The sequence below is a fragment of the Mrakia frigida genome, assembly GCF_051309035.1.
Source record: "Mrakia frigida strain ATCC 22029 unplaced genomic scaffold BDY24scaffold_18, whole genome shotgun sequence".
NCBI classification, from domain to species: domain Eukaryota; kingdom Fungi; phylum Basidiomycota; class Tremellomycetes; order Cystofilobasidiales; family Mrakiaceae; genus Mrakia; species Mrakia frigida.
Window position 1 is genome coordinate 659820 of NW_027481263.1, and position 10970 is coordinate 670789.

Genomic DNA, 10970 nt, shown 5'->3' on the forward strand with positions numbered 1-10970 from the left:
CTAAAACTCAACCTCAATCAATCAGCCGTCTCGGGCCAATCCTCCCGGTTCAGCTCTCTTTCTCTCTCCTCCTGTCCTCCAACGGCCAGCATCACCAAATGGACCTTCTCCACCACTTCCTCCTTAAGAGGAGCGCCGTTCTTAACACTCCTCCAGTAGTCACCGTTTCCTCAGCAGGAGCAGAAACCTCTCCCACCTCAACCAACATCGCTCTCGTCCTCACCCTTTTGATCGTTCTGGGAGCCGTAGGGATTGGGTCTTGCTTGTGAGCTTCATCCCAGCTCTCTCTTTCTCTTTTGTAGAGTGGAGAGCTGATGGAAAGTGGGTGTTTCAATCAGCATCGCTCGATACATTTTCTTGAGGAGGCGAGGGAGGTTGCAGATCCGTCGAAGGGGGTTGAGCGAGCTCACCATGCGCCGGTTGGGAATCTGGATCGAGAAGGACGTGAAGGTGGTTATGGTTAGACCGAGGGTTTGGGAGGTTGGGTTGGGAATGGAAGGAGGGGAGAAGGCGTTGAAGTTGGATGGGACGAACCGGGGAGAGATGAAGGAGACGTCGTCGGCGGTGAGCTTCGTTCGTTTTTCTCCTTTTTTTTTTTCGCTGCTTTCGTTCTGCGATACCTAGAGCTCTATAGAGACCTCTACTAGAACCTCAACTCATTTTACTCTTATCTAGCCGCTCTCCCTCGCCCTTCTCACCACGTCAAACCAAACCAACTCACGGATCTTTTTACCCTCGCCGTCGCCGTCGCCGCTCCTCCTCCTCTCAGTCCTCATCCTCCCACCAAACCCTGATCCCCCCCTCTACTCGAACCTCACGTCTAGCTATCTCTCAGCTGCACCGCCCGACACCTCTCATCTTTCAGCACCACCTCGGCTCTCCGACTCTACTTCCTCCTTTCAACTCGAGCTCGAGCTCCCGGAAATTCAGATCGGCTCGATCGTCGTCCAACTGGATCCCTCATCTATGGGAAAGGGGCGGGAAGAGTGGGAAGGGTTACTGGAAGGGGTGAAAGAAGAGGAGAGGGCTTGGAGGGAGGGGGACGGGCGAGTTGTGACGATCGCGTCGACGGGTGCAGTAGATCTGGCTTCATGAATTCTAGAGACGGAATTTTATTGATGAAGGGAGCAGACAGAGAGGGGTTCATGGCTGGAGTAGGTTGGAAGAAGAGAAGGTATGAATCAGCGAGATCTCGATCCTCGCCCGACGCGTCGAGTTCAAGGGCGAAACCTCGGCGAGGTTCCAGCCCTTGCAAATGCCTCCTGGAGCACACTGAGAGAAAGGTGAGAAGAAAAAGGGACGGGCAAATAACTAGACCCTAGAGAAAGTTGTCCCTTCGCATTCCGTTGGGGAGCTGAGTGTCAATTCGAGCAGATTGAGACGCGTCGAAAAACGACGACCACCGTTCTCTACTCCCTCCCTGCCACATCTCTTTGATCTCGAGCAGGCTCACACAAGGTATGTCCCAAGAAGAGGTCACGAGTCAATAAATGACATAGTCTACTCCATGACAGCAAGATCAACAATAAACGACACTCCGCTCGGTTCGTTCTTCGACGAGCGTCAACGCGACGGACGCGAGATATACGGCGAGATGTGATCCTAAGAGCAACGGCGAAGGGAAAAGAAAGTCGGTCAGTACCTCGCTCGCAAGAAGCAGAGCAACAAGACGCGGTCGAAATCAACCAGACTCACCTTCGCCTTCCCTCCTCCGAAAGCCCCCAAGATCTTCTTCCCCGTCTCCCACCCGCCCCAACTATGGCCCCAGAAGCTCACAAAGAACGCCTTCCCTCCTCCTCCAGCGGCGTATCTAGTCTTCAGATCGTCTTGCAAGAGGACTTTGCACCATTCCTCGTCGTAGAAACGCGTTTGGAGAGAGCAGGTGCAGGAGAGAAGATCGTTGGAGTCTGAGGTCCAGGAGTAAGGGTAGATGTTGGGAGGTGGGAGAAGGACGAGAGGAGCGAGGAGGGAGAGAGGCGGGGAGTGGATGTGGGTGTGGGAGGTGGTGGTGGTCGGGAGGGGAGAAGAGGAGGAGGAGGAGGAGAGAGGGTTGAGATGGGAGTGAGAGTGCGAGGGAACGGAGGTGAGGTTTGAGTAGGAGAGATAGGATTGTCGAAGTGTTATGGGACCTGTTATCCATTCTGAGGGAGGCGACGAAGAGAAGGGAGGAATCAGTTCGACGTTTTGGGGTAGGACGAGACGCGTTCAGGCCTCAACGCGTCGCTCTCTCTCTCTCCCTCTCATTCGCAAAGACAAATTTCAACCAAAAACTCACCAGGACTCTTCCCATACCCTCTCCCCTTCCCACCAATCCCAATCACCGACTTCATCCCCTTCCCAGCTGTCTCCACCGGTCCTCCCTCCCCCAGCCAAAACGGATGTCCCCTCGAACTCGCCATCCAGGCGTTCGGGATCTCATGCTCCACTCCCTTCAACGAGTTCCCACCTCCCAGCACATCGGAGGTATCCATCTGACCTAAGAACGCCACTGGTCGGTCGGCGTAAGGGTTCGAGGAGGACGGTAACGGTGGAGGAGTGTAGGTTTCGAAGAGGTTGAGGAGGGAAGGGAGGGAAGGGAGAGGAGAGGAGTCGAGGTCGACGTACATGCCTCCGAAGGCATGCCTGTGGAGTGAGAGGGGAAGGGAGAGAAGCACAGATGAGTGAATTGAAAGCGAGAGAAAGGAAAGACGCGTCGACGACCAAGGAAAAGAGGACGATGAACGAACATGTAGAGATTCCGACTGAAATCCGCTCGGTAGATCTCCGTTGGGAAAGATCGATATAGATCTAGCAGATGAGGGTATAGGGATTCCACGAGGAGAAGGTTGTCTGCGTCGGTCCATAGAACTGAGGAAAGGAAGGAGAGGAACGGTCAGCTGGAGTCCGTCGCTATTTTCCTCCTTTCCCGCGTCTGCATGTCTCTTCCCAAGACGAAACTTCGACAGCTTCACACCCAACAGTCCCTTCTCCCCCTCCGTCACTTCAGACCGGAAAACCTGAGAGGTTCTAGAGCTCAAGCGAGCGATCTTCCGCTTCCTTCTGCCTTGTCGAGCTCACAGCTCCTCCTTCCTTCCCTCTCCCTTTGCCCTCCCCTTCTCCCTCTTTCCGCCTCACAGTTGAGAAAGAAACTAAACTCACCCCATTCCCAATCTTTTCCCAACGCTTCCCTCCACTCGTCCGCGAAATGAGCATACAACCTCGGCAGTTCGTCGACCATCCAGCTCTGATGAAGCAGCTTCGAGATCGTCCCTCCTCCTTTTCCTCCAACGAGATCTAACACCGGTCCCCTCTCTATCAGGTCCTTCGCCGTTAATTTCGGAGCCTTGATCTTGATGCTCGTACTATGTTTGCTTCCGTTCTTGGCCTCTAGCACGCTCGTCGTCGGAGGAGGTCTGCTCTTCTTCCGGCCTCCCTCCTCAGCCTCAACCTCCAAGCGATACGCCCTCAGGACCTGCCCACAGAACAAATCCCTCGGTCCTCTTCCACGAAAGAATCCTACGAGAGTTGGTGTGGGTGGAAGGAGGTGGAAGAGGAAGGTGTACGAGAGGAGAGGAACGAAGAGGGAGAGGAGAGCGAGGAGGAGCAGAGGGTGCTTGAACCGACGAGGAAGAGGGAACCGGCGGGACATGGGCGAGGAAAGAGAAGGAAGAGAGTGGCGAAAGTTATGAGTCCATACAGAGGAGAAGAAGAGAGGAAGAGCGAAGGGTGTTGGGCGTTGGGAGCGGAGAGAGGAGGGAAGGAAGGAAGCCAGAGTTGAGCTCAAAAGAAGGCTGCCGACGAGGAGGACGTCACTCGAGCGGGTGCTTTTCGCCCCTTTCTGCAGAAGATTTTCACGGAGAGAACCAACAGAAACCCGGATCTGATCTGTGATAGAGATAGCAGCCTTTTCCGCTTCTGGGAGAGAGTAAGAACCGCGGGCGCGGGCTCAAAACGCGTCGTCTCGAACTTTTCTGATCCCTCTCTGTCTTTCATCTCTTCAGCCTTCAACAGACAACTAAAATCAAACCATCACATCTCGTCACCCCACCACCTTCTCCTCCTCACATATACATCCCTCCACTAGCCTCCTCATCTCTGATCGCTCCTCCTACACCCTCCCCTCCGCTGAACCTCCTCTTTCCGACCAACTCGCTCTTCCAAACCCACTCCTTCGCACCCAGCAGTCCGCTCAGCACCTTCACCGTGTGCTCGACGACCTCGTTGGTCGGGTAGGGCGAAGGAAGGAGCAGGAGGAGGTTGGGATCGGGGAAGAGGGTCGTGGTGGAGATGGGAACGAGGGAGAGGAACGGTGCGGAGGGAGAGCGGACGTGGTTAGGTGGGGAGAAGGGGAGGAGGGTTGATGGCTGGGAAGGAGAAAGCGAAGGAGAAGAAGGAGGAGAAGAGAGAGGGAGGGTTCAGTTGGGAGAAAGACGACGACGACGCGCACGCGGACAAAGCGACGAGACTTCTGGGACGCACCAGTTTCGGGAGTCCGTTAGGACAAGAGGTCGCGAGGTATCGGACGGCATGATCGTCAGGGTTGCGTTTGGCTTTGAGAGCTCGAGCCCGTTCGGAGGAGGAGGTGATGTAGGAGGAGGTGAGGTAGCTGTCGAGGGCAATGATTCTGGGTTTGGGAAGAAAGATGAAATAAAAGAGAGATAGTCAGCTCCAAAAGAGAGCATATATTCGTACATATGCAGGCGAGACGAGGATTGGAGAGGTGGGAAAGGAAGGAGGAAGGGAGATTGCAAGGAAGGAGGGAAGGTTGAGCTCACCTCGACGGCTGCAACTTCTCCACGACGGCTGAAGCCAGAGGACCAGGGATCTTGAGTTGAAGATTTTCTCTCAAGTAGAGAATCGTAGCGGATCCGAGAGTGTAGAAGATCCCGACCTAGAACAACAAGAAAAGACAGAGCCAGAGAGTCAGTCCTTCGACGTCTCCTCCCATCTCCCTTCTTCGTCCTTCCCCTTCTCGAGACGAGAACTCACGACCGTCTTCCCTCCCTCTAGAACCCTCCCAGCCTCCTTCTCGTTCAGCTCCTCCAGACCTTCTACGACCCGCTTGGCTTCCTTGCCAACTACGACGATCAAAGGGGAGTCCTCGGATCCTTGCCAGTCCTGGATGGAGATGGACACGACCGAGGAGGAGGAGGAGGAGGAGGAGGAAGGTCGAGTGGATCGAGGCGCAGAGTCGTCCTCGGAGTCAGATTCGATATCGTGACGAGGAGGAAGATGCTCGAGTGAGGCGAAGTCGGTGGTGCGATCCATAGTTTGAACGGTGGAAGGAGAAGGGGTGGAAGGACAGGACGGAGAGATGATGAGCGTTGGAGGTCAACTCGTGGAGGTTCCCTTTCAACCGTCACCAACGACTCCATTTCAAGAAAATCTTCATCGACCATGGCTCCTCCTCCTACTCACACGCCTGTTCTCTCGCATGCTCTTCCTCTCCCTATCTTCAACAAGATGAACGGAAAGAGGTCAGTTCTTTTCCTTGAGCTCAACTCGACCTCCCTCCTCCTCCTCCTCTTCCCTCCCTCGTCGAGCTGACGCTTCCCTCCTTTTCTTCTCGATCCCTACTACTCCAGAATCATTCTCGCTTCGGCTTCTCCTCGTCGGAAGGAAATCCTCGAAGTTCTCGTTCGTTCTGCTTCCCTCCTTCCCTCCTGCTCTCGCTCAGCTCACCTCGCCTCTCCTCCCTCCCTCCTCTTTCTTTCTCTCTTCTCCCAGGGTTTCGCTCCTGAAATCGTCCCTTCAACCTTCGAGGAAAACCTTCCTCAGTCCTCCTACGCCGATGATCTCTCCCAGTACCCGGTCGCTACAGCAGGAGAGAAGGTCAGCTCTTTCTCTCCCTTGGCCCAAAACTCGTCGAGCTCACCGCTTCCTCCCTCCCTCCTTTTCTCTTTCCTTTCGCTCCCTCCGTTCGACCCAGGCCATGGAAGTCTACCAACGATTAGTCGAGTCCACTCCGGAAGACGCTCCTGATCTCGTCATCGGTGGTGAGCTCATGCCGTATACTCGCCCTCCTGCGAAACTGAAGCTGACCTTCGCTCCTCGATATCGACCAGCCGACACCGTCGTTCTCTTCCCTCCTCTCGACGACCCTTACGCTCAGAAGGAGCTCGGTAAGGATTCTCTCGAGAGTGTGATCTTCGAGAAGCCTGATAACCCTGGAGATAACGTTCGTTGCCTTCTTTCTCTCTTCCCTCAACACTGCTTCGGTTCTCGCGACGCTGACTTGATCTCGCTTTCTTTCCCCTTCGTCGTTCCTCCAGCTCCGAATGCTCCTCCAAATATCTGGCAAAACTGTTCAAGTCGTCACAGCCGTTACGATCGGTTCGTCCTCGACCCATCTCGTCTCTCCTTTCCCTCCTCTCCTGCTCACCTCCCCTTTCCATCCCTCTCTCTTCCCCTGCTCACAAACAGTCTTCCCCTCCCTCATCGGTCCAGGGTACACCCTCCGCTCTTTCACTTCTTCCACCCTCGTATCTTTCCACCCTTTCTCCCTCGCTGCAGCCGAAGCCTACGTCGATTCGGGAGAGGGAGAGGGAAAGGCAGGTGGGTTTGGGATCCAAGGACTGGGTGGGTTGTTGATTGAGAAGATTGAAGGGGAGCATAACAATGTGAGTGCAGGAGCAGCGGAGAGGGAGTAGTCGGGTAGTGCGGCCGGCTGGAGGTAGAGAGATAGAAAAGGGAGAGGGAGAGCTGATCATGTCGCCTTGTCGTCGGATTTCTCACAGGTCGTTGGCTTCCCTGCTTCGGGCTTCTTCAGGTCAGTCCGGTTCCTCATCTCCACGACCCAGAAAACCCTCTATCTTGCTCTCTCTCCTCCGAACTTCGAAAGCTGACCAGGCTCTTTTCGACGCGTCCTCCCTTCCCTCTCTCTCTCACAGATGGCTCGAAGACCTCCTCGAGGAAGAAGAGGACCTGCTCAACATCTAGATGCATCGAACCTTTGCGCTGCTGGCCAGCTGGGTCGTACGGAGAGACAAGAGGGAGAGAGATGATGCGATTACTTTCTACCGTTGTCGTGCCTTTGAATCTTGACAGCAGGAAAGGGCATGTTCTGTTAGTGCTGAGAAGGGTTCCGGTTGAAGAAATGGTACCGTGGGTGGAGCGATCGCTTGGAGCAAGCAGAAAGAAGAACGCAGGGGACAAAGGAGAAACAAACGAAACAGCGAGGACGCGTCGCAACTCGAATCTCTCGCATATGTTCAAGGGGCGTGTTCAGTGCTTCGAGACATCCACCGATGAACTGCTTGCTGTAGCCAGGCCGTTTCCGGTTCCATCAGATGTCCATACAACTGACTAAGACAGACAAAACTAAGTTGAAACAGGACGCAACGGAGAGAAGAGTCGAGCTGGGTTCGAGGAGGGCATGTATGATGATTGATTTCGGGTGAGGTGGAAGTACTCTCTCCAACTAGACCTTCTTCCAAGCTCGGAGCGAGTTGAAGCGCGTTCGTAGACTTCCCCCTTGAAGCGCAGTCTCGATTCTTGCTCTTTCGCTCGAAGGGTTCCCCTTTCTCCTCGCTTGGTCAAATTTTCATCCATCTCTCCCCGAACGAGCTCGAGAAGAGTTTTCAACCCGAACGACCCGAGAGTGAGCTTTTCGAGACTCTAGCTCTCTTCGTTCGTCTCGGATCTCGTTCGGGAACCTCTCCAGCCCCACAAGAGGGAAACGAGCAACATAGGTTCCCAACTCACGCCCGAAGTGAAGTTTTTACTCTCTCCGCTCGGGAGGGTAGCCGAATAGTAGTCAACCTACCAAACTACTTTCTACGCTTTCAAGCTCGTTCGTCCGATCCCTCGTTCGTTCGGAATCTCCTTTGGGAACCTCTTCTCGCCCAACGGGAGGGGAGAGGGAGAGGCGGAGGAGGGAGGAGAGGTTCCCAACGGACGCCCACCCTCGAGTTCTACACCGATCTCGATCCAACTCGCACCCAACAAGCTCCCTTCAACCTAGAACAACGACCAACTCAACCCGACCGAAGAAAAGATTCACGTGAGATAAACCTCCGGTGAGTGGATGGATCAAGCTGAAGAAGGAAGGGAAGAGGGAAGGAAGGGACGAGTTGAGCTTGGAAGGAAGGGAAGAGCAACGAAGCTGACTTTCCTACTCTCTCGTAACTTTCTCCAGAGCTCAATCTCTACTCCACTCAGCAACATCCACATCCTTTCAACCCTACGAAATCTTCCTCTCTGCTTTCGCTCGTGGATGCATCGTCGGTCGCTTCTCCCTCCTTCCCTCCACCTCGCTCCAATGCCGACTCCTCCCTCGCCTTCAACAGCGCTCAACGGCTCGTTCGCGTCGAGATAGAAACTGTTCCAGGATGATTTGGTATGGTTGGGGAAGGAACGGTCGGGATGGATGGATGCGACGGAATTGGCTGTTCGGAAGAGGGAAGCAGGGAAGGAGGGAAGGGAGGGAGGTGTTGAGCTCGAGCATTGAGTGAGTTTCCCCCTTCCTCCCCTCGCTCGTTCCGTCTTTCGATGCCTTCTTCCCTCTTCTTCCTCCTCCCCCTACTTTCCAATCCTCTCTCCTCCCTCCCTCTCTCCCTCCCCTCCTTCTCTTTTGTTTCCTCCTCTCTTCACCCCACTCTTCTTCTTCCAACACCCTTTCGGTATCTCTCTCTTTCTCTCTCCTGGCCGGTCGTCAACCTCTCTTCAATCGCTGCTGGGATTCCACGCCAGAGGAATCCGTCCAGCCTTCGATGGAAAGGTTGATCCGGCGTTGTTGACGTTGTCTTCAGAGCCTGATCCGTAAACGTCGCTCCCCCCTCTCTTTCTCCCTTCCTTGATCGATCCCCTTGCTCGCATTATCCCCACTCTCTCCTCTCCCCTTTGTCCTCTCTGTCTTTTCTGTCTGATTGCATCTCGCCTTGAATCTTTCTCGGCGTCTTTCCAGACATCCTCTTCACCATCTCTCCTTTCACTGAACGTCGTGTCGTTGGTCGTCTCTCTTGTTGCTCCACTCTCTGTCCCCTTCGAGTTCCAACTCTCTATTCATCCCTGGTTCTTTGCGGCAGTCTCAGATTGTGTTTGAAGTAGATAGAGGGAGACCGTGGGTGTGCCGGGGCGGAAGAGATGAAGAGCGGACGGGAAAATGAATCTGTGTTTGAAACGAGACGGAATTCGATCCCATTTCGTTTCCTTTGCGAACTTCCTTGACATCTAGGCCTCGTTGAAAGCACCTTCTAGAAGCACTATACATGTTATGCTGATTTCTTTCCACCCTTACTCTCTCTTCTCTTCCTTTCCTCCCCTCTTGAACCGAAGACGCGTCGCGTCGTCAAGCGACAGTGCCTTCTTTTCCTTGATCTCTCATTCGCGGAGCTAATTCTCTCAGATTATTTTCCGCCCTTCCAGAAAAGAGCCAGGTCCTCGGGTCTCTTTCTCCATGTCTGGGAGCCAGCTTTTCTTTCCTTTCTCGTCTTTCTCGCTCGCCGCCCCGAGTGTGAGCACGGTCGGTGGTCCATCAAGATCGAGACGTTACTTCTCACCTTGATCCCCTGCTTCCTTGAGCCCATGCGTTTATCAATTACTCGGGAGGCCAGGGACGATTGGACGACGCTTCAGCGGTTTCCCTGTTTTTTCCTTCCTCTCAGTCTCTCTCTCACTCTCTTTCTTTTTTTCTCTTCGAGCCACATACCTTCAGGAGTTTCTGACCGTCCTTTTAGAAAACGAATTCCAGAGAGCTGCTCAGCTAGGTTGAGTCTAACGGTGAACAATCGGCTCGAGGTTCGAGGAGAAGCCTTCTTTCATTCCTCCCTCTCATTCTGCTTCTCTCAAAGCGCGAGTGGGAAGCGAGCGAGAGAAGCGACACCTCGAAAAAAAGCAGACCCCGGAAAAACCGAGACAGACAAACGAACCCGCACAGAGACCGCCGCCTCGACCAACGAAGGAGGCCTCCGCCAGAAGCTCAGAAAAGCAGACGAATGATGATCAGAACAACGACGGGGAAGCACACCACCCCCCCCACTACTACAAAGGAGGAAATGAAATGAAAGAAGAACGGGGGAGCCGACGAACAAGAACGGGAGGTCCTCGACGAGCAAAGGCAACGCAACTTGGCTGCTGTTCACGAGCGAGACTCCAAACGAACTCTATCCTCCGACCTCCACAAGGGATCCCAACAGAGATGAAAGAAAGCCCGACACGCTCGACGAGTTTTTCCTCTGTCTGTGAGAGCAGAAGGGACAGGGCAACGAGTCGAGAAACAGCGACGAGCGACGAGGCTTTGACGACGACGCTTTCTCTGAGTGGTAGGTAGGTGCTAGCTCTGAAATTGCAGTTGCCTTTCGTGAGTTTCACATCCGGTCTCACTCCTGCGTCGCTTCCTCTAGCGTCGAACCAACATCCGACTGGATCATCTTTTCCATCTCGATTCAGTACCAGACCAGTCTCTCCTCTCAAGCGAGATTGTGGCAGCGCCCTGCTCTTCATTCCCAATCAACATCGAAGTCTCGTTCCAAGTCTGAGAACGCTTGGGGAGGATAGAGATGTCGACGAGGGCCTGAAGAAACCTTCGAGTGAGAGTCGTGCTTTGGGAGTTCTCTCAGTTCGTAGTTTTCTGTCTCTCCATTGTCTCGTCGTCTCATCTACTGATCAAAGGTTCTTGCGTTACTTCACGTTCTTGTAGGAAGAGCATCCACCGTTGATGTCTCTGTTCGCGATGGGAAGCGTGGTGGTGAACTACTAAAAGGAAAAAGGGAGAGCACGGTCGATCACATCCGTGCAGTCAGTGCCGTGCAGTTTCCTCTCACGTTTATCCGAAATTCAAGGGTTAGGTCTTTCCTCTCTTCTTCATCCAACCATTCTTTTCCCTCCTCCTTCCAGCTCGACCTACCTAGGCAGACCATCCGATCCGTTGGACGACCACCCTGCGGCTCCTTCGATGCGCTCACCCCAGATCAGACTCGGCCTACTGGCTACGCCTACATCGCCAAAGCTGCCTTCTTCTCTCCCTCACGCTCCTGCTCCTACTGACTTCC

The 10970-nt window shown here is 54.1% G+C and overlaps 3 protein-coding genes across 3 annotated transcripts; 1 reads left to right on the forward strand and 2 right to left on the reverse strand.

The window, feature by feature from the left end:
- Positions 1–1480: 1480 nt before the first annotated feature.
- BDY24DRAFT_391725 (uncharacterized protein) lies at positions 1481–3788 on the reverse strand. Its single transcript, XM_076640835.1, has 5 exons — positions 3139–3788; positions 2727–2847; positions 2276–2622; positions 1696–2141; positions 1481–1602 (listed from the first exon to the last, which is right to left on the reverse strand). Exons 1-5 carry the CDS (start codon positions 3626–3628, stop codon positions 1564–1566), a joined length of 1443 nt encoding a protein of 480 aa, XP_076496128.1. The 5' UTR covers positions 3629–3788; the 3' UTR covers positions 1481–1563.
- A 204-nt stretch (positions 3789–3992) lies between these two features.
- BDY24DRAFT_391727 (uncharacterized protein) lies at positions 3993–5327 on the reverse strand. Its single transcript, XM_076640836.1, has 4 exons — positions 4969–5327; positions 4755–4870; positions 4459–4603; positions 3993–4343 (listed from the first exon to the last, which is right to left on the reverse strand). The coding sequence occupies exons 1-4, from the start codon at positions 5245–5247 to the stop codon at positions 4041–4043; spliced, it is 843 nt and encodes a 280-aa protein (XP_076496129.1). The 5' UTR covers positions 5248–5327; the 3' UTR covers positions 3993–4040.
- A 49-nt stretch (positions 5328–5376) lies between these two features.
- On the forward strand, positions 5377–6918 carry BDY24DRAFT_341303 (nucleotide diphosphatase; the record flags this gene model as incomplete). The annotated part of the gene is made up of 9 exons (XM_076637436.1): positions 5377–5456; positions 5565–5616; positions 5707–5811; positions 5909–5975; positions 6045–6157; positions 6252–6312; positions 6403–6599; positions 6717–6748; positions 6870–6918. The coding sequence occupies 9 exons, from the start codon at positions 5377–5379 to the stop codon at positions 6916–6918; spliced, it is 756 nt and encodes a 251-aa protein (XP_076496130.1).
- Between the last annotated feature and the right edge of the window lie 4052 nt (positions 6919–10970).